The sequence below is a fragment of the Oncorhynchus masou genome, chromosome 6 (assembly GCF_036934945.1).
Source record: "Oncorhynchus masou masou isolate Uvic2021 chromosome 6, UVic_Omas_1.1, whole genome shotgun sequence".
Taxonomy (NCBI): domain Eukaryota; kingdom Metazoa; phylum Chordata; class Actinopteri; order Salmoniformes; family Salmonidae; genus Oncorhynchus; species Oncorhynchus masou.
This window is the reverse complement of record NC_088217.1, coordinates 3,910,431-3,933,159: the sequence shown is the minus strand read 5'-3', so window position 1 is coordinate 3,933,159 and position 22,729 is coordinate 3,910,431. Positions and strand designations below refer to the sequence as shown.

The 22,729-nt window shown below is 44.4% G+C and overlaps 1 protein-coding gene across 1 annotated transcript in view; it reads left to right on the top strand.

Annotated features, from left to right (window-relative positions):
- nisch (nischarin) overlaps positions 1–12,546 on the top strand; it is a 59,970-nt gene extending 47,424 nt beyond the window's left edge. The window contains exons 19-21 of the mRNA XM_064967410.1: positions 2,461–2,589; positions 6,941–7,102; positions 7,571–12,546. Coding sequence (XP_064823482.1) covers positions 2,461–2,589; positions 6,941–7,102; positions 7,571–8,538 — 1,259 coding nt within the window. The 3' untranslated portion in view covers positions 8,539–12,546. The remainder of the gene's footprint in view (positions 1–2,460; positions 2,590–6,940; positions 7,103–7,570) is intronic.
- The last annotated feature ends 10,183 nt before the right edge of the window (positions 12,547–22,729 follow it).

Sequence of the window (22,729 nt, the reverse complement as noted above, 5' to 3'; positions counted from 1 at the left end):
TGCTGTCTTTATACTGTGGGTCTGTCGTAATGAGTCCTGTCTTTATACTGTGGGTCTGTCGTAATGAGTGCTTTCTTCAGTACTGTGGGTCTGTAGTAATGAGTGCTGTCTTTATACTGTGGGTCTGTAGTAATGAGTGCTGTCTTTATACTGTGGGTCTGTCGTAATGAGTGCTGTCTTTATACTGTGGGTCTGTCGTAATGAGTGCTGTCTTTATACTGTGGGTCTGTCGTAATGAGTGCTGTCTTTATACTGTGGGTCTGTCGTAATGAGTGCTTTCTTCAGTACTGTGGGTCTGTAGTAATGAGTGCTGTCTTCAGTACTGTGGGTCTGTAGTAATGTCTGCTGTCTTTGTCCTTCAGTACTGTAGGTCTGTAGTAATGAGTGCTGTCTTTATACTGTGGGTCTGTCGTAATGAGTGCTGTCTTTATACTGTGGGTCTGTCGTAACGAGTGCTGTCTTTATACTGTGGGTCTGTCGTAATGAGTGCTGTCTTTATACTGTGGGTCTGTAGTAATGAGTGCTGTCTTTATACTGTGGGTCTGTCGTAATGAGTGCTGTCTTCAGTACTGTGGGTCTGTCGTAATGAGTGCTGTCTTTATACTGTGGGTCTGTCGTAATGAGTGCTGTCTTCAGTACTGTGGGTCTGTCGTAATGAGTGCTGTCTTTATACTGTGGGTCTGTAGTAATGAGTGCTGTCTTTATACTGTGGGTTTGTCGTAATGAGTGCTGTCTTTATACTGTGGGTCTGTAGTAATGAGTGCTGTCTTTATACTGTGGGTCTGTCGTAATGAGTGCTGTCTTTATACTGTGGGTCTGTCGTAATGAGTGCTGTCTTTATACTGTGGGTCTGTCGTAATGAGTGCTGTCTTTATACTGTGGGTCTGTCGTAATGAGTGCTTTCTTCAGTACTGTGGGTCTGTAGTAATGAGTGCTGTCTTTATACTGTGGGTCTGTCGTAATGAGTGCTGTCTTTATACTGTGGGTCTGTCGTAATGAGTGCTTTCTTCAGTACTGTGGGTCTGTAGTAATGAGTGCTGTCTTTATACTGTGGGTCTGTAGTAATGAGTGCTGTCTTTATACTGTGGGTCTGTCGTAATGAGTGCTGTCTTTATACTGTGGGTCTGTCGTAATGAGTGCTGTCTTTATACTGTGGGTCTGTCGTAATGAGTGCTGTCTTTATACTGTGGGTCTGTCGTAATGAGTGCTGTCTTTATACTGTGGGTCTGTCGTAATGAGTGCTGTCTTTATACTGTGGGTCTGTCGTAATGAGTGCTGTCTTTATACTGTGGGTCTGTCGTAATGAGTGCTGTCTTTATACTGTGGGTCTGTCGTAATGAGTGCTGTCTTTATACTGTGGGTCTGTCGTAATGAGTGCTGTCTTTATACTGTGGGTCTGTAGTAATGAGTGCTGTCTTTATACTGTGGGTCTGTCGTAATGAGTGCTGTCTTTATACTGTGGGTCTGTCGTAATGAGTGCTGTCTTTATACTGTGGGTCTGTCGTAATGAGTGCTGTCTTCAGTACTGTGGGTCTGTCGTAATGAGTGCTGTCTTCAGTACTGTGGGTCTGTCGTAATGAGTGCTGTCTTCAGTACTGTGGGTCTGTCGTAATGAGTGCTGTCTTTATACTGTGGGTCTGTCGTAATGAGTGCTTTCTTCAGTACTGTGGGTCTAGTAATGAGTGCTGTCTTCAGTACTGTGGGTCTGTCGTAATGAGTGCTGTCTTCAGTACTGTGGGTCTGTCGTAATGAGTGCTGTCTTCAGTACTGTGGGTCTGTCGTAATGAGTGCTGTCTTTATACTGTGGGTCTGTCGTAATGAGTGCTGTCTTTATACTGTGGGTCTGTCGTAATGAGTGCTGTCTTTATACTGTGGGTCTGTCGTAATGAGTGCTGTCTTTATACTGTGGGTCTGTCGTAATGAGTGCTGTCTTTATACTGTGGGTCTGTCGTAATGAGTGCTGTCTTTATACTGTGGGTCTGTCGTAATGAGTGCTGTCTTTATACTGTGGGTCTGTCGTAATGAGTGCTGTCTTTATACTGTGGGTCTGTCGTAATGAGTGCTGTCTTTATACTGTGGGTCTGTAGTAATGAGTGCTGTCTTTATACTGTGGGTCTGTCGTAATGAGTGCTGTCTTTATACTGTGGGTCTGTCGTAATGAGTGCTGTCTTTATACTGTGGGTCTGTCGTAATGAGTGCTTTCTTCAGTACTATGGGTCTAGTAATGAGTGCTGTCTTTATACTGTGGGTCTGTCGTAATGAGTGCTGTCTTTATACTGTGGGTCTGTAGTAATGAGTGCTGTCTTTATACTGTGGGTCTGTAGTAATGTCTGCTGTCTTTGTCCTTCAGTACTGTAGGTCTGTAGTAATGAGTGCTGTCTTTATACTGTGGGTCTGTAGTAATGAGTGCTGTCTTTATACTGTAGGTCTGTAGTAATGTGTGCTGTCTTTATCCTTCAGTACTGTGGGACTGGAGCCACTGTGACCATCGGGACCCAGAGCTGATCATGTCTTACTGTTTCACCATCGACCTCCACGACCTCCACTCTGTCAACGTGGGCCTGTTTGACCAGTACTTCAGGGTGGTGGGTGAGTAGGGAGAATGAATGGATGACCACAGTGTCACAGAGAGGAGTCGGATCAGGATGTTAAAAACAGTTGAACATACTGTGACGTGTTGTCTGAATTCATAGAAATCCCTATCCCAGAATTCATGAAAATCCCTATCCCAGGATTCATGAAAATCCCTATCCCAGAATTCATGAAAATCCCTATCCCAGGATTCATGAAAATCCCTATCCCAGAATTCATGAAAATCCCTATCCCAGGATTCATGAAAATCCCTATCCCAGAATTCATGAAAATCCCTATCCCAGGATTCATAGAAATCCCTATCCCAGAACTCATAGAAATCCCTATCCCAGGATTCATGAAAATCCCTATCCCAGGATTCATGAAAATCCCTATCCCAGAATTCATGAAAATCCCTATCCCAGGATTCATAGAAATCCCTATCCCAGAACTCATAGAAATCCCTATCCCAGAACTCATAGAAATCCCTATCCCAGAATTCATAGAAATCCCTATCCCAGAATTCATAGAAATCCCTATCCCAGAATTCATAGAAATCCCTATCCCAGAACTCATAGAAATCCCTATCCCAGAATTCATGAAAATCCCTATCCCAGAACTCATAGAAATCCCTATCCCAGAATTCATGAAAATCCCTATCCCAGAACTCATAGAAATCCCTATCCCAGAATTCATGAAAATCCCTATCCCAGAATTCATGAAAATCCCTATCCCAGAACTCATGAAAATCCCTATCCCAGAACTCATGAAAATCCCTATCCCAGAACTCATAGAAATCCCTATCCCAGAATTCATAGAAATCCCTATCCCAGAATTCATGAAAATCCCTATCCCAGAATTCATGAAAATCCCTATCCCAGAATTCATGAAAATCCCTATCCCAGAATTCATGAAAATCCCTATCCCAGAATTCATAGAAATCCCCCTATCCCAGAATTCATGAAAATCCCTATCCCAGAACTCATGAAAATCCCTATCCCAGAATTCATGAAAATCCCTATCCCAGAATTCATGAAAATCCCTATCCCAGAATTCATGAAAATCCCTATCCCAGAATTCATGAAAATCCCCCTATCCCAGAATTCATGAAAATCCCTATCCCAGAACTCATGAAAATCCCTATCCCAGAATTCATAGAAATCCCTATCCCAGAACTCATAGAAATCCCTATCCCAGAATTCATGAAAATCCCTATCCCAGGATTCATGAAAATCCCTATCCCAGAATTCATGAAAATCCCTATCCCAGAATTCATGAAAATCCCTATCCCAGGATTCATGAAAATCCCTATCCCAGAATTCATGAAAATCCCTATCCCAGAACTCATGAAAATCCCTATCCCAGAATTCATGAAAATCCCTATCCCAGGATTCATGAAAATCCCTATCCCGGGATTCATGAAAATCCCTATCCCAGAACTCATAGAAATCCCTATCCCAGAACTCATAGAAATCCCTATCCCAGAATTCATAGAAATCCCTATCCCAGAACTCATAGAAATCCCTATCCCAGAACTCATAGAAATCCCTATCCCAGAACTCATAGAAATCCCTATCCCAGAATTCATGAAAATCCCTATCCCAGAACTCATAGAAATCCCTATCCCAGAATTCATGAAAATCCCTATCCCAGAACTCATGAAAATCCCTATCCCAGAACTCATGAAAATCCCTATCCCAGAACTCATGAAAATCCCTATCCCAGAACTCATGAAAATCCCTATCCCAGAATTCATGAAAATCCCTATCCCAGAACTCATAGAAATCCCTATCCCAGAATTCATAGAAATCCCTATCCCAGAACTCATAGAAATCCCTATCCCAGAACTCATAGAAATCCCTATCCCAGAATTCATAGAAATCCCAATCCCAGATCATTTCACCTGATAATAAATACTGAACAAACATATCAATGCAACAACTTCAAAGATTTTACAGAGTTATAGTTCATATAAGGAAATCAGACAATTTAAATAAAGTCATTAGGCCCTAATCTATGGATTTCACATGACTGGGAATACAGATATGTGACCCTTTAAAAAAAGGTAGGGGTGTGGATCAGAACACCCAGTCCGTATCTGGTATGGATCAGAACACCAGTCGGTATCTGGTGTGGATCAGAACACCCAGTCGGTATCTGGTGTGGATCAGACAACCAGTCGGTATCTGGTGTGGATCAGACAACCAGTCGGTATCTGGTGTGGATCAGACAACCAGTCGGTATCTGGTGTGGATCAGGACAACCAGTCGGTATCTGGTGTGGATAGGACAACCAGTCGGTATCTGGTGTGGATCAGGACAACCAGTCGGTATCTGGTGTGGATCAGACAACCAGTCGGTATCTGGTGTGGATCAGACAACCAGTCGGTATCTGGTGTGGATCAGGACAACCAGTCGGTATCTGGTGTGGATCAGGACAACCAGTCGGTATCTGGTGTGGATCAGAACACCAGTCGGTATCTGGTGTGGATCAGGACAACCAGTCGGTATCTGGTGTGGATCAGGACAACCAGTCGGTATCTGGTGTGGATCAGACAACCAGTCGGTATCTGGTGTGGATCAGGACAACCAGTCGGTATCTGGTGTGGATCAGGACAACCAGTCGGTATCTGGTGTGGATCAGGACACCCAGTCGGTATCTGGTGTGGATCAGACAACCAGTCGGTATCTGGTGTGGATCAGAACACCAGTCGGTATCTGGTGTGGATCAGAACAACCAGTCGGTATCTGGTGTGGATCAGGACAACCAGTCGGTATCTGGTGTGGATCAGACAACCAGTCGGTATCTGGTGTGGATCAGACAACCAGTCGGTATCTGGTGTGGATCAGGACAACCAGTCGGTATCTGGTGTGGATCAGGACAACCAGTCGGGATCTGGTGTGGATCAGGACAACCAGTCGGTATCTGGTGTGGATCTGAACACCCAGTCGGTATCTGGTGTGGATCAGGACAACCAGTCGGTATCTGGTGTGGATCAGGACAACCAGTCGGTATCTGGTGTGGATCAGGACAACCAGTCGGTATCTGGTGTGGATCAGACAACCAGTCGGTATCTGGTGTGGATCAGGACAACCAGTCGGTATCTGGTGTGGATCAGAACACCAGTTGGTATCTGGTGTGACCATTTGCCTCATGCATCACATTACATCTCCTTCACATAGAGTTGATCAGGCTGTTGGTTGTGGTCTGTGGAATGGTGTCCCACTCCTCTTCAATGGCTGTGCGAAGTTGCTGGATATTGGTGGGAACTGGAACATGCTGTCGCTCCAGAGCATCCCAAACATGCTCAATGGGTGACATGTCTGGTGAGTATGCAGGTCATGGAAGAACTGGGGCATGTTCAGCTTCCAGGGATTGTGGACAGATCCTTGCGACATGGGGCCGTGCATTATCCTGCTGAAACATGAGGTGAAGGCAGCGGATGAATGGCACGATAATGGGCCTCGGGATCTCGTCTCTGTGCATTCAAATTGCCATTGATAAAATGCAATTGTGTTCGTTGTACGTAGCATATGCCTGCCCGTACCAAAAGCCCACCGCCACCATGGGGCACTCTGTTAGCAACGTTGACGTCAGCAAACCGCTCGCCCACACGACGCCATACACGTGGTCTGAGGTCGCGAGGCCAGTTGGATGTACTGCCAAAATCTATAAAACGACATTGGTAGAGAAATGAACATTCAATTCTCTGGCAACAGCTCTGGTGGACGTTCCTGGAGTCAGCATGCCAATTTCACGCTCCCTCAACTTGAGACATCCGTGGCATTGTTTTATTGTCCCCCAGCACAAGGTGCACCTGTGTAATGATCATGCTGTTTAAATCAACTTCTTGATATGCCAGACAGATTATCTTGGCAAAGGAGAAATGTTCACTAACAGGGATGTAAACAAACATTTGATAAATAAGCTTTTTGTGCATATGGAATATTGCTGGGATCTTTTATTTCAGTTCAGGAAACATGGGACCAACACTTTACATGTTGTGTTTATATTTTTGTTCTGTGTAGTATGTTACTTGTGTTGTCTGGGCTGGCTGCTGGGCTGGCTGGCTGGCTGCTGGGCTGACTGGGCTGGCTGCTGGACTGGGCTGGCTGCTGGACTGGGCTGGCTGCTGGACCGGGCTGGCTGGCGGCTGGACCGGGCTGGCTGGCGGCTGGACCGGGCTGGCTGGCGGCTGGACCGGGCTGGCTGGTGGACCGGGCTGGCTGGTGGACCGGGCTGGCGGCTGGACTGGGCTGGCGACTGGGCTGGTGGCTGCTGGACTGGGCTCGTGGACTGGACTGGGGACTGGGCTGGCTGCCGGTGACTGGGCTGGCTGTAATCTGTGTTGTGTGTTATTTGTCTCCAGGGCCGTCAGCGGACCACATCATCTGCTGTCTGACGAGGGACAGTTACGGGACACACCGCTTCCTGCAGCAGCTGATGACGGTCCTCTCTCTACAGGACAAACTACCCTCTCCTGAACCCTCCGAACAAGACTTCTACACACAGTTTGGAAATAAATCTACAGGTATTCATAACATTTTACATCTGTACGTTTTCATCAGTAAAATACCCTTGTGGAGATGTGAGTGGATTGTCCAGGTTTAAGGAACAGATCTCCACAATAACATGGGTAGAATCTAGGGGGTTCTATTTGGGATTAAGACTAAATGAGTCCTTTTTGTCCTACTGTGTTGACGTACCAAACTAAATGAGTCCTTTTTGTCCTACTGTGTTGATGTGCCAAACTAAATGAGTCCTTTTTGTCCTACTGTGTTGATGTACCAAACTAAATGAGTCCTTTTTGTCCTACTGTGTTGATGTACCAAACTAAATGAGTCCTTTTTGTCCTACTGTGTTGATGTGCCAAACTAAATGAGTCCTGTCTTTTCCCAATGTGTTGTCGTACCAAACTAAATGTGTACTTTTTGTCCTACGGTGTTGACGTACCAAACTAAATTAGTCCTTTTTGTCCTACTGTGTTGTCTACTCCCAGGTAAGATGGGGAACTATGAACTGGTCCACTCTAGCAGGGTAAAGTTCATCTACCCGAGCGAAGAAGAGATTGGAGACCTGACCTTTATCGTAGCCGAGAGGAAAGGTCCTTCTGGGGCATCCAGCTGTAATATCCTGCTCTACGTACTGGTCTTCCAGGTGCAGACCCAGGGGCTAGGTTTCTCCCAGACCCAGGGGCTAGGTTTCTCCCAGACCCAGGGGCTAGGTTTCTCCCAGACCCAGGGGCTAGGTTTCTCCCAGACCCAGGGGCTAGGTTTCTCCCAGACCCAGGGGCTAGGTTTCTCCCAGACCCAGGGGCTAGGTTTCTCCCAGACCCAGCTGCAGACAGACAGACTTCTACTGGGGGTCTGCAGGGGGGATAGAGAGTCTCACCTCCACCCCCAGAGCCCGGTCTCTGCTAGCCAACCCCGTCTTCACCCCTACCCCCAGGCTACAGGCCCAGCCACCTCCACCAGGCCCCATATCCCCCAACAGAGCATGCCTCCCCAGGCTCCCTCCACCCCCAGGCCTGTCCTCCATCCTAAGACTCTGATCCTAACCAGCACAGACGTCTTCCTGTTGGATGAGGATTATATCAGCTACCCGCTGCCGGACTTTGCCAAGGAGCCCCCTCCCCGAGACAAGTACCAACTGACCGATGCTCGACGAATAAGAGACCTGGATAGAGTCCTCATGGGTTACCAGACGTACCCACAGGCGCTGACGTTAGTCTTTGACGATGTCCCTGGGCCAGACCTCCTCTGTCAGCTTACCATGGACCACTTTGGAGAAGAGGAGGTGGGAGGAGGAGGAGGGGAGAAGGGGAGGAGATGTGGCAGAACAGAGAGCGAGGTACTGTGGTGTATCTATGTCCCCGGAGCAGACAGCAGGGAGAGGCTGATATGTCTGTTAGCAAGACAGTGGGAAGTGCTGTGTAGTAGGGAGCTACCTGTAGAACTCACTGGCTGACTGGCTGGTTCTTCTGCCTGTAGAACTAACTGGCTGGTTCTTCTGCCTGTAGAACTAACTGGCTGGTTCTTCTGCCTGTAGAACTGACTGGCTGGTTCTTCTGCCTGTAGAACTAACTGGCTGGTTCTTCTGCCTGTAGAACTAACTGGCTGGTTCTTCTGCCTGTAGAACTAACTGGCTGGTTCTTCTGTCTGTAGAACTGACTGGCTGGTTCTTCTGTCTGTAGAACTGACTGGCTGGTTCTTCTGCCTGTAGAACTGACTGGCTGGTTCTTCTGCCTGTAGAACTCACTGGCTGGTTCTTCTGCCTGTAGAACTCACTGGCTGGTTCTTCTGCCTGTAGAACTCACTGGCTGGTTCTTCTGCCTGTAGAACTGACTGGCTGGTTCTTCTGCCTGTAGAACTCACTGGCTGGTTCTTCTGCCAGTAGAACTCACTGGCTGGTTCTTCTGCCAGTAGAACTCACTGGCTGACTGACTGGTTCTTCTGCCTGTAGAACTAACTGGCTGCCTGACTGGTTCTTCTTCCAGGTTTTAAAGCATGGCTCTACGCTGACCTTTTTTACTAGGAGCATGTGTGCACCTGTTGAAAAATGTTGGCGCACACAAAGTAATTTAGGAGCACAATGAAAAGTATTTGAGATATCAAAGCTAGAATCACACAGCTAAATATTTAGACACATATACGAGTAGAATGGTGGCACTGTTGAGCCCTGAAAAGATGGCGGCTTTCAAACCAATGTTCACAGGCTGACGGATGGACTACGTTACCATAAACCGCCTTCATAGGCTGACGGATGGACTACGTTACCATAACCTGCCTTCACAGGCTGACGGATGGACTACGTTACCATAACTAGCCTTCACAGGCTGGCGGATGGACTACGTTACCATAACCAGCCTTCACAGGCTGACGGATGGACTACGTTACCATAACCTGCCTTCACAGGCTGACGGATGGACTACGTTACCATAACCAGCCTTCACAGGCTGACGGATGGACTACGTTACCATAACCCGCCTTCACAGGCTGACGGATGGACTACGTTACCATAACCCGCCTTCACAGGCTGACGGATGGACTACGTTACCATAACCAGCCTTCACAGGCTGGTGGATGGACTACATTACCATAACCAGCCTTCACAGGCTGACGGATGGACTACGTTACCATAACCCGCCTTCACAGGCTGACGGATGGACTACGTTACCATAACCCGCCTTCACAGGCTGACGGATGGACTACGTTACCATAACCTGCCTTCACAGGCTGGTGGATGGACTACGTTACCATAACCCGCCTTCACAGGCTGACGGATGGACTACGTTACCATAACCTGCCTTCACAGGCTGGTGGATGGACTACGTTACCATAACCCGCCTTCACAGGCTGATGGATGGACTACGTTACCATAACCAGCCTTCACAGGCTGGTGGATGGACTACGTTACCATAAACCGCCTTCACAGGCTGATGGATGGACTAACCAAACAAGACACAAGGGACAAACAGGGAATCAAATCCCCCAAAGATTCCTCTTCTTCTCCTCCTTCCCCTCTTCCTCCCCTGTTCCTCCTCCTCTCAAAGGAAGTTCTGTGATGTTTCTTATCGTTTATAATCCAAATGCATCCTGGGAATTTGTACAGTCCACACAAGTGTGATATTTATTTATCTTTGTACATAGCTCCGCCCCCAACCCATAGCTCATATTATTATTATTTTTGTAAATATGAAAGTGTTATTATTGCTGGTCATTTGTTTGTCTTTTTCTTTCCTCCCCCATGACACCTTAACGCCTATACACTTCGACAAAACATTAGGAACACCGTCCTAATATTGAGTTGTACCCCCTTTTGCCCTCAGAACAGCCTCAATTCGTCGGGGCGTGGACTCTACAAGGTATTGAAAGCGTAACACAGGGATGCTGGTCCATGTTGACTCCAATGCTTCCCACAGTTGTGTCAAGTTGGTTGGATGTCCTTTAGGTGGTGGACCGTTATTGATACACAGTGTTGCAGTTCTTGACACAAACCGGTGCGTCTGGCACCGTACACCATTCAAAAGGCACTTACATAGTCATACCTCTTCACTGTTTTCACATTTTGTTATGTTACAGCCTGAACTCAAAATTGATTAAATATAAAACATTTCTCACCCATCTACACACAATACCCCATAATGACATCACAATACCCCATAATGACATCACAATACCCCATAATGACAAAGCTAAAAAAAAAATATGTTTTTAGAATTGTTATCAAATTGAATTAATATGAAATACAGAAATATCTAATTTACGTAAGTATTCACACCCCCGAGTAAATACTTGTTTGAATCACCTTTAGGAGCGATTACATCTGTGAGTCTTTCTGGGTAAATCTCCCAAGAGCTTTCCACATCTGGATTGTGCAACATTTGCCCATTTTAGTCTTCTCAAATTGGTTGTTTATCATTGCTAGACAACTACTTTCAGGTCTTGCCATACATTTTCAAGCAGATTTAATTCAAAACTGTAACTAAGCCTCTCAGGAACATTCACTGTGTTCTCGGTAAGCAACTCCAGTGCAGATTAGGCCTTGTGTTTTAGGTTATTGTCCTGCTGAAAGGTGAATTCATCTCCCAGTATCTGGTGGAAAGCAGACTGAACCAGGATTCCTGTAGGATTTCACCTGTACTTAGCTCCATTTCATTGATTTTTTTTTTTATCCTGAAAAACTTACCAGTCCCTAACGATTACAAGCATACCCATAACATGATGCCGTGGTACTCAGTAATGTGTTGTGTTTGGGACAAATCCAATAGAACACTTTGTATTCAGGATAAAAAGTGAATTGCTTTGCCACATTTGTTGCAGTATTACTTTAGTGCCTTGTTGCAAACAGGATGTATGTTTTGGAATATTTTGTATTCTGTACAGGCTTTCTTCTTTTCACTGTCAATTATGTTCGTATTGTGGAGTAACTACAATGTTGTTGATCCATCCTCAGGTTTCTCCTATCACAGCCATTCAACTCTGTAACTGTTTTAAAGTAATTTAAAACCTCATGGTGTAATTAATAACTTCACCATGCTCAAAGGGATATTCAATGTCTGCTATAAATATTTTTTACCAATCTACCAATAGGGGCCCTTCTTTCTGAGGCATTGGAAAACCTCCCTGGTCTTTATGGTTGAACCTGTGTTTGAAATTCACTGCTCGACCTTACAGATAATTGAATGTGTGGGGTACAGAGATGAGGTAGTCATTAAAAAAATCATGTTAAACACTTATTGCACAGAGTGAGTCCATGCAACTTATTACGTGACTTGTTAAGCACATTTAGGCTCCTTGCCATAACAAAGTGGTTGAATAATTATTGACTCAAGACATTTCAGCTCTTCATTTTTAATTAATTTGTAAACATTTCTAAAAACATGATCACTTTCACATTATGGGGTATTGTGTGTAGGCCAGTGATGACAATCTAAATGTAATCCATTTTTAAATTCAGGCTGTAACAAAACAAAATGTGGGAACAGTCCAGCAGAGTGAAGACTGAAAGCACTGTAAATATTTAGTCTTGTATTTTGTCACTCTGAATGGCACACAAACACAATCCATGTCTTAATCGTCTTGAAGCTTAACAATCCTTATTGAACCCTTGTCTCTTCCCCTTCATCTACACTGATTTAACAAGTGACATCAATAAGGGACCTTTTCACCTGGGTCATGTAAAAAAAAAACAGGTGTTCCTAATGTTTTGTTAACTCAAGTGTAGTGCACTACTTTTGACCAGGGGGAAGGGAGTGCACTATAAATGGAATAGGGTGCTATTTGGGATACTAAGGCCTCAGTCATCAGGAAGGAACATGCACTCTGCCCGGGAAACAAGAACCATCGTCAGTAGAACACCTTGAAACACAAAGGGTTCTTGGTCAACAGAATGTCCTTGTCTGCTGAACCCTTCGTTCTGGTCTCTCTCTCTCTCTGGTCTCTCACTTTCTAAATTAAAAATAATTATTTATAACCTCAACGTCTTGACTATATTTCCTATTCAATCAGCAACTCATTTCATTTATGTTTTCATGGAAAACAAGGACATTTCTAAGTGACCCCAAACTTTTAAATGGTAGTGTATATACTGTATTCTAGTCATGGTTCATCCTATATAACTACTGCTGTCCACTTCATATGTTATACTGTATTCTAGTCATGGTTCATCCTGCTGTCCACTTCATGTGTATATACTGTATTCTAGTCATGGTTCATCCTATATAACTACTGCTGTCCACTTCATATGTATACTACCATTCAAACGTTTGGGATCACTTAGATATTTTCTGTCCATTAAAATAACATCAAATTGATCAGAAATACAGTGTAATGTTAATGTTGTAAATGACTGTTGTAGCTGGACAATCTACATAGTCGTACAGAGGCCCATTATCAGCAACCATCACGCCTGTGTTCCAATGCCACGTTGTGTTAGCTAATCCAAGTTTATTTTAAAAGCCTAATTAAAAGGCTAATTGATCATTAGAAAACCCTTTTGCAACTATGTTAGCACAGCTGAAAACGGTTGTTCTAATTAAAGAAGCAATAAAACTGGCCTTCTTTAGACGAGTTGAGTATCTGGAGCATCAGCATTTTGTGGGTTCGATTACAGGCTCAAAATGTCCAGAAAGACCTTTCTTCTGAAACTCATCAGTCTATTCTTGTTCTGAGAAATGAGAGACAAGTACTTGTCTTATATGATCTCCAATGTATCGTCCATGTAAAAAAACCTGTCTGAGGATGAATAATATCAGACAACACCTTTTTAATTCTTTGCGTTAAGCATTTTCCTAGAATTTTTTTCACCACAACACTGAAGTCTAAGTGCCAACTGTAAAGTTAGGTGGAGGAGGAATAATGGTCTGGGGCTGTTTTCATGGTTCGGACTTGGCCCTTAAGATTTCCCTTCACTGGAACTAAACTATACAGCATACAATGACATTCTAGACGATTCCGTGCTTCCAACAGTTTGGGTTAGGGCCCTTTCCTGTTTCAGCATGACAATGCCCCAGTGCACAAAGCGAGGTCCATACAGAAATGGTTTGTCGAGATCTGTGTGGAAGAACTTGACTGGCCTGCACAAAGCCCTGACCTCAACTCTATCGAACACCTTTGGCATGAATTGGAATGCTGACTGCGAGCCAGGCCTAAACGCCCGACCTCACTAATGCTCTTGTTGCTGAATGGAAGCAAGTCCTCGCAGCAATGTTCCAACATCTAGTGGAAAGCCTTCCTTGAAGAGTGGAGGCTTTTATAGCAGAAAAGGGGGGGGGGGGACCAACTCCATATTAATGCCTTCCCAGAAGAGTGAAGGCTGTTATAGCAGAAAAGGGGGACCAAATCCATATTAATGCCCATGATTTTGGAATGAGATGTTTTGATGAGCAGGTGTCCACATACTTTTGGTCATATAGAGTAGGTTACTTGGCTTACTTGATTCAGAGGATCAAAAACATTGTGTTCACTCCGCCTTACTGGCCTGAATGTAAAAGAAAAGTTACATTCTGTTTACAACAATACTGATAAAGTAAACATATTGCAAGACAACATGGCAAAAATATATATTTTTTTGACCTAAATTAAATGCTATGAACATTAGAAACTGTGTACATTTTAACTCTCTCTCTGTCAAAATGTGCATCAGACAATTCAATTCCTGGATTTACTTGCACGTTATAGAACACTATATTGCAGCTGGTCCCATCAGATAACCTGGCAGACGTTAGCCCTATGCTAATCTCACCAGCTGGTCCTGGCAGACGTTAGCCCTATGCTAATCTCACCAGCTGGTCCCATCAGATAACCTGGCAGACGTTAGCCCTATGCTAATCTCACCAGCTGGTCCGATCAGATAACCTGGCAAACGTTAGCCCTATGCTAATCTCACCCGCTGGTCCCATCAGATAACCTGGAAGACGTTAGCCCTATGCTAATCTCACCCGCTGGTCCCATCAGATAACCTGGCAGACGTTAGCCCTATGCTAATCTCTCCAGCTGGTCCCATCAGATAACCTGGCAGACGTTAGCCCTATGCTAATCTCTCCAGCTGGTCCCATCAGATAACCTGGCAAACGTTAGCCCTATGCTAATCTCTCCAGCTGGTCCCATCAGATAACCTGGCAGATGTTAGCCCTATGCTAATCTCTCCAGCTGGTCCCATCAGATAACCTGGCAGACGTTAGCCCTATGCTAATCTCACCAGCTGGTCCCATCAGATAACCTGGCAGACGTTAGCCCTATGCTAATCTCACCAGCTGGTCCCATCAGATAACCTGGCAGACGTTAGCCCTATGCTAATCTCACCCGCTGGTCCCATCAGGTAACCTGGCACACCTCCAAATTCAAGATTTACTTTAGTTCCACCAGGTCTATAAAGTGTTGTGTCCCAATATGGCATCCTTGACAAGGCTACTAACTAACGTTAGACAACGTTTTAAAAAGGCACATTTCCGCATATGACAAAATCCCACATTTTAGCATGGATTGTAGTGTGATGCTGTAGCAGTTTGCACAAGGGGAGTGGGCCAAACTGCCAGTACAGAGGTGGAGGAAGCTCATTCATGGTTATAGGAAGCTCGTGGTTGGCTACAGGAAGTGCTTGATTGAAGTTAATTTTTTACCAAAGGCTGTGCTACCAAATATTATGTCAAGGGTGTCAATAATTTTGTCAATGCCGATATTGCTTGCCGTGCGGTAGCAGAGAGAACAGTCTATGACTTGGGTGCCTGGAGTCAGACACTGTTTTGGGCCTTCGTCTGACACCGCCTGGTATAGAGGTCCTGGATGTCAGGGAGCTTGGCCCCAGTGATGTACTGGGCCGTACGCACTACCCTCTATAGCCCCCTATCAGTCAGATCCCGAGCAGTTTCTATACCAGGCGGTGATGCAACCGGTCAGGATGCTCTCGATGGTGCAGTTGTAGAACTTTTTGAGGATCTGGGGACCCATGTGAAGGGGGAAAAGCTGTTGTTGTGCCCTCTTCACAACTGTCTTACTGTGTTTGGACCATGATAGTTAGTTGGTGATGTGGACACCAAGGAACTTGAAGCTCTCGACCCGCTCCACTTCAGCCCTGTTGATGTTAATGGGGGCCTGTTAGGACCTCCTTTCCCTGTAGTCCACTATCAGCTCCTTTGTCTTGCTCACATCGTTGTTGGTGATCAGGCCCGCCACTCCATGTGTTGGAGTCGTGCAAGGCCACACAGTCGTGGGTGAACAGGGAGTACAGAAGGGGACTAAGCACGAACCCCTGAGGGGTCCCAGTGTGGAGGATCAACGTGGCAGATGTGTTGTTACCTACCCTTACCACCTGAGGGGCAGCCCATCAGGAAGTCCAGGATCCAGTTGCAGAGGGAGGTGGTTTAGTCCCATGGTCCTGAGCTTAGTGATGAGCTTTGAGGGTAATATGGTGTTGAACGCTGAGCTGTAGTCAATGAACAGCATTCTCACATAGGTGTTCCGTTTGTCCATCTGGGAAAGGGCAGTGTGGAGTGAAATTGAGATTGCATCATCTGTGGATCTGTTGTGGAGGTATGCGAATTGGAGTGGGTCTAGGGTTTCTGGCATGATGGTGTTGATGTGAGCCATGACCAGCCTTTGAAAGCAATTCATGTCTACCGACGTGAGTGCTACGGGGCGGTAGTCATTTAGCCAGGTTATCTTCACTTCCTTGTGCACAGGGACTTTGGTGGACGATGTGAATGTTACTTTTTGTTTTTTGAAAAGCACATTTTCTGTCCATTAAAATAACATAAAATTAGGGCCTCACGGGTGGTGCAGTGGTCTACGGCACTGCATCACAGTGCTAGCTGTGCCAGAGACTCAGTGGTCTCCGGCACTGCATCGCAGGGCTAGCTGTGCCACCAGAAACTCTGGGTTCGCGCCCAGGCTCTGTCGCAGCCGGCGCACAATTGGCCTAGCGTTGTTAGGGAGGGTTTGGCCGGTTGGGATATCCTTGTCTCATCGTGCACTAGCGCCTCCTGTGGCGGACCGGGCGCAGTGCGCCATGTGCACGGTGTTTCCTCCGACACATTGGTGCGGCCGGCTTCCGGGTTGGATGGGCGCTGTGTTAAGAAGCAGTGAGGCTTGGTTGGGTTGTGTTTCGGAGGACGCATGACTTTCGACCTTAGTCTTTCCCGAGCCCGTACGGGAGTTGTAGAGATGAGACAAGACAGTAACTAGTAACAATTGGGGAGAAAAAGGGTGGTAACATTATTGCAATGATATCAGCTGAAAACTGTTGTCCTAATGAAAGAAGCAATAAAACTCTTTAGACGAATTGAGTATCTGGAGCATCAGCATTTGTTGGTTCAATTACAGGCTCAAAATGGCCAGAAACAAATAACTTTCTTCTGAAACGCAGAAGAGAGAGAGTTCTGGAGAGAGTTTGCTGCACTGAAAGTAAAGGGGCTGAATAATTTTGCACGCCCAATTGTTCAGTTTTTGATTTGTTAAAAAAGTTTGAAATATCCAATAAATGTCGTTCCACTTCATGATTGTGTCCCACTTGTTGTTGAGTCTTCACAAAAAAATACAGTTTTATATCTTTATGTTTGAAGCCTGAAATGTGGCAAAAGGTCGCAAAGTTCAAGGGGGTTGAATACTTTCGCAAGGCACTGTATTTATGATCTCATTCGGGGTCTTAACTTACTGTTGAGAGTTAGAATAGTAAAGTACACCTGGTGCAAATTCTAAATGTGGTTGTGCATCAGCAGTTTCTCTTCAGTCAGTCACTCAATTAGCCACGTCAGCTAACAATGTTTAGATTGGGAGTTAAGTCTGGCCAGTTATTCTAAACTTGTGGTAATGATGGCCGAATACTGTCTGGGCAGAGGCCCTGACCTTCAGGTGGACACGCATCGATTTTACTAGTCATTCTCACTCAGATATTTTAATATATTGCATGGCATTACAAAATGTGTAGAATTGCAGAAGATTAGCTTTAAAAAGTTAATCTTTCCACCACATGGCAACATGTGTAGAATTACAGGAAATTAACTTGAAAACAAATTTCTCTCACCACTGACAAGTTGCACCTTGAGGTGGGGGTCCCCCCCAACCAAATCTCACTTAGGGCCCTCAAAAGGCTACAGGCCTGGATGAACTTCCACCGATACAGAATGGAGCCCAAAACTCTCCATTGTATCAGGCCGTTGTATGACAATTTGAGTGAATTGCATTGTATATCCTGTGTTCATACTGTGCCTTAGGAAATAGTGTCCGTGTCGGAAATCTGTCTCGTCTACTACCTACTTAAACTACACACCGTGTACTAGTTGTACTACATACTAAATTTACAACATTTAGTAAAAACGGATGTAGCAATTAACAAATATCAAGGTGTCATCTAATGTGCAATTGTGCTTGTTTCCTGCCATTCATTCATTATCAGCTGCAGTCAAACACACACATGGGTGTGGACTTTTTAAAAAGTTTTTAATCTTGTTCAATACAGTGAATTCTGCTAGAAAAGGCTAAATGAGTGAGACATTCGGGCATTTCAAGTATACAGGATTTCCCTAAAAAAGTAACGTTCTTCCAAAAACATACAGGACTCAAGTACGGTACTGGGACTCAGCCTGTTACCTCTATAGGACCCATTACACTAGGACTAAAATGGTTATTGGGAAACGGCCTGTTTCTTGTTTACTTTATGAATCAGGTGGAACAACTATTTTGAGACTGTCACCTGGGCCTTTCACAGCCTCCAACCTCAGAGCCACAACCCACAACCCATTGCAAGCGCCATGCTTTACCAACTGAGCCACACGGGATTCTTTATCCCCTTACACTGTGTATAAGACAGTAGTTTAGGAATTGTTAGTTAGATTACTTGTTGGTTATTACTGCATTGTCGGAACTAGAAGCACAAGCATTTCGCTACACTCGCATTAACATCTGCTAACCATGTGTATGTGACAAATAAAATTTGATTTGATCCTATGAGGAAAAAGATTCTTAAATTATTTTTTTTATACGCATTTTTCGTTGAAAAGTTATGCTCACTAGACTATTTTAGGGGTGTGGTAATTGGTTTCTTAGCCTGGGTGTCAGTTTGTTTCTGATCTCATGATAATAGCGTAGGTAAAAGCACAAACAAATCTAGATCAGGCTAGCTGTTTCTTGTTCACCCTCTGAGTTCAGTTAGTACATATATTTTTCTCAACTTCCCTTTACAGCCTCCAACCTCCTCAGAGCACAACACCCCCCGCTCCACTTCCACAAAGCAGCACACCCATCCCCCACAGAACAGAGGGAAGAAAAGGAGTGAGGGAGGCGAGCTGCAGTGTTGGCGGGAGCAGCATGAAAATGGTTTAATATGAATGGATTAAAAATGTATCATCTTTTGTCGACTGACTGCTGGGTTGAAGAAAAATAATAATTACCGTTGAAATTGTAAACCAAAAGACAGATATTTTTGGCATAATCAGATTTTTAAATCAGAGGTTAAAAATAAAAGCCGAGGCCATTGCAGCAAAATACTGGCAAAAGCATCTAGCAACAGGACAAAGAAATGTGACTGAAATATCTCCCCAAAATCTGCTCTCCGGCCTGCCTAACGAACAAGATAAACCAATAGACCAAAGATGATCTCTCTGCTCTCCGGCCTGCCTAACGAACAAGATAAACCAATAGACCAAAGATGATCTCTCTGCTCTCCGGCCTGCCTAACGAACAAGATAAACCAATAGACCAAAGATGATCTCTCTGCTCTCCGGCCTGCCTAACGAACAAGATAAACCAATAGACCAAAGATGATCTCTCTGCTCTCCGGCCTGCCTAACGAACAAGATAAACCAATAGACCAAAGATGATCTCTCTGCTCTTCGGCCTGCCTAACGAACAAGATAAACCAATAGACCAAAGATGATCTCTCTGCTCTTCGGCCTGCCTAACGAACAAGATAAACCAATAGACCAAAGATGATCTCTCTGCTCTTCGGCCTGCCTAACGAACAAGATACACCAAGAAACCAAAGACAATTATAAGACCCATGAAATCCACCATCTTGTTTTTAATGGCAGCATGACGTTTTCACAGTTGTAGGTACTCTATGTGCGGTGAGCTGGGAACAATGGAAGGACGAAAATAACCCAATAGGACGTTATGTACACAGTACAAGAGAAAGGCAAAACCAGGACAGCCAGCTATAAAAAGGGTCTTTAATGTCAAAACAAGTGCTCCAGTCAGCAAGTCACTGTAAAAGGTCAGGCTCCACTAGATATCAACATTGGACTTCAGCGACAGGATTTTAGTGAGAATGTAAACCCATAGGCCTACAGTAGCCACGTTAAACATGATGCACCCAAATGACACCAGGGCACTACCTAGGGAATAGGGCCCCGGTCTAAAGTAGTGCACTACCTAGGGAATAGGGCCCGGTCTAAAGTAGGGCACTACCTAGGGAATAGGCGCCCGGTCTAAAGTAGGGCACTACCTAGGGAATAGGGGCCCGGTGTAAAATAGGGCACTACCTAGGGAATAGGGGTTCGGTCTAAAATAGGGCACTACCTAGGGAATAGGGGCCCGGTCTAAAGTAGGGCACTACCTAGGGAATAGGGGCCCGGTCTAAAGTAGGGCACTACCTAGGGAATAGGGGCCCGGTCTAAAGTAGGGCACTACCTAGGGAATAGGGGCCCGGTCTAAAGTAGGGCACTACCTAGGGAATAGGGGCCCGGTCTAAAGTAGGGCACTACCTAGGGAATAGGGTACCGTTTGGGTCACACATCACTGCTAAATGAGATCATGGAGGATGGCCCGTAGCCACTGCATATCCTTGGCAGTTCTCTCTCAGTAAACACGGCCAATTTCCACCATTTACCCCCAAGGCATTAACAGCCTATAGCTCCAGCCTGCCAGGGTCCAGTTTGGTTTCACCAGTTGTGTTAGACTGCTAAGTAGACCTAGATCAAAACACAGAAGGCACGGTGGATTTAGTTTTGGGACAAAGCCTAGTTCATTGGTTCCATTGTACTGGGCTAACTAAATAAACACAGTTCAATTATTATAATTATTTGATATTTAACTCAAATGTATAGTCTGAAATAGCCACTTCTCACTAAGAGAGAGATTGCCTGTTAAGAAAATACTCTCAGCTTGACCTTTTACTATAATGTAAAGTTGTAAACTTGTCACGTCTCGACTGCTACCTCTGGGAGGTTGCCCGTGACACTTGCCGCCCTTCCAAGCAGGGCAGTGTAAACAATTGCCTTGTTGAGCCGTGATAACAGAGCACTGTTTTTGAAACAACTGAAATGTCTAGACATTTTCCTTACATTAGATCCCCCCCCCCCCATGTAATGATTTGCAGGATATTGATAAAATGAGGCATGGTTTGCTCTAAGGCAGGCCCGAAATGCAAATCAAGCTACGGGCTAATGTTGGCTAACATCAGCGAACTAGCTAGTAAGTTCGGATGAAGATATTTTGTTTATCTTGCTACCTTGCTCTGTATAACATTACTGCATGATAACATTACTGTTTTTATATATTTGGGGTTAAAGTAGATTTTGTTATGCTGAAAAAAATATTAGCTAACATTAACCATCTAGCTGGTGTGCCACTTAAGCTAACTTAATGTGTAGATTAAAAAAATAAACCATTTAAAAATGTCTGCATTGTGAACTGATGCAATTTTCTTCAAGAGTGTAATATGGTTTTGTTGCATAAATCAAAAGTGTAATATGGTAGATGCATGAAAAGTGCTTACTGGCTACTGTGATATTTACAGTACCTTTAAGCTATGAAGCAAGAACCGTCACCTAAACCTTCTCTTGGACCGGAATATTCCATTTGCTAATGTATTAATTGAAATATTTGTTAATCTGAATAAGCTTAAAGTCAAATAATGGTGTCCAGACTACGCCACATCCATCGGTCTCTCTCATTCAAACACCTCCCGGAAAATTAAATTAGTCCTTTAAGATATTTTATTAAACCATTTCTGAAAATTATCCAATAAGACTCAAAAAAAAAAAAACAACAAACTGCAAGAAATGGACACATCTGTTAGGATACAAAATAAATAAATAGTTGAGAACCTGCATAAATTGATCACTATCATGTGACCAGGGGACTCTAGACGTTATCCTAATGTATACGCAAAATGGCCATTCTGGGTCCTTCGGCAAACATGTGGAGCCCTGCAAAATCAGGTAATGCCATTGTAAGTAACTAATTGTGTTTCTGCGTTGCATAAACTAGGCTTTATAAAGAGACAGCCGTGCTCACCTCGTGATTTTATTTCATACCGGTACAATGAAATCAAGATGAACAATAAGGGGGTGAAAAGACATGTTACAGCCATACCTATCTGCTCTTATTAACTTCCCCTTCGGCAATCACAATGACTGGTTGGTCCCTGGCTTGAACACAACCATTCAGTAATATTTATGGTATTTTCAGCACATGGCAACAAATTATCCATTTAAAAAAGGCCCTGATTTTGGGCTACAACATGACGATTTAAGCAATTTGAACAAAAACTTTTCACTTTCCCTTAACAATAAACCTGACAAAAATCCTTCAACTTAACCAGTTCCTTAATTAAAATTAGACTAGTTTTGGCCTAAAATTTTTGCAACTTCTGGGATGGTGAAATTGGCAACAAAAAAACGATGCACCAATTAAATCCAGAGTTGAGGCGGGATGAAGAGGCAGCTATCCAATCAGAACAGTGAATCGTATCATGTGGCCTAACAGAGAGCACCAACGACATGTTTGGCACAAAAAAAAAACAGTAAGAGGTTAAACCAACATGAAGGGCGAGTCTCAAATTGGACCCTATTCCCTATACTAGTGTAAATGGAATGTGGTGCTGTTTGGGACGTAGCCGATAACAGCCCCTGTGAAGTACCCTTGATTGACTGTGCCACTACAATACAACACAACGTGTCGAACTTAAAATAACCGTTGAAGAAGCGCATCAGAAACCAGTCAACTGAACTAATGAAAGATCACAAAAACACTGTGGCAACTTCTACACAAAATGAACAGATTTAGTTTACTATGCATTTTCACCGATTACTGGTTAGTACCGATGGGCAGTTTGCACCCGATCTACGGCAGAGTCAAAGCTAATATCGGTTTGCTTTTTCAAACATATGACGTTGGGAAAGTTTGGCAAAATCAAGGTTAAAAAAATAATAATACAAGAA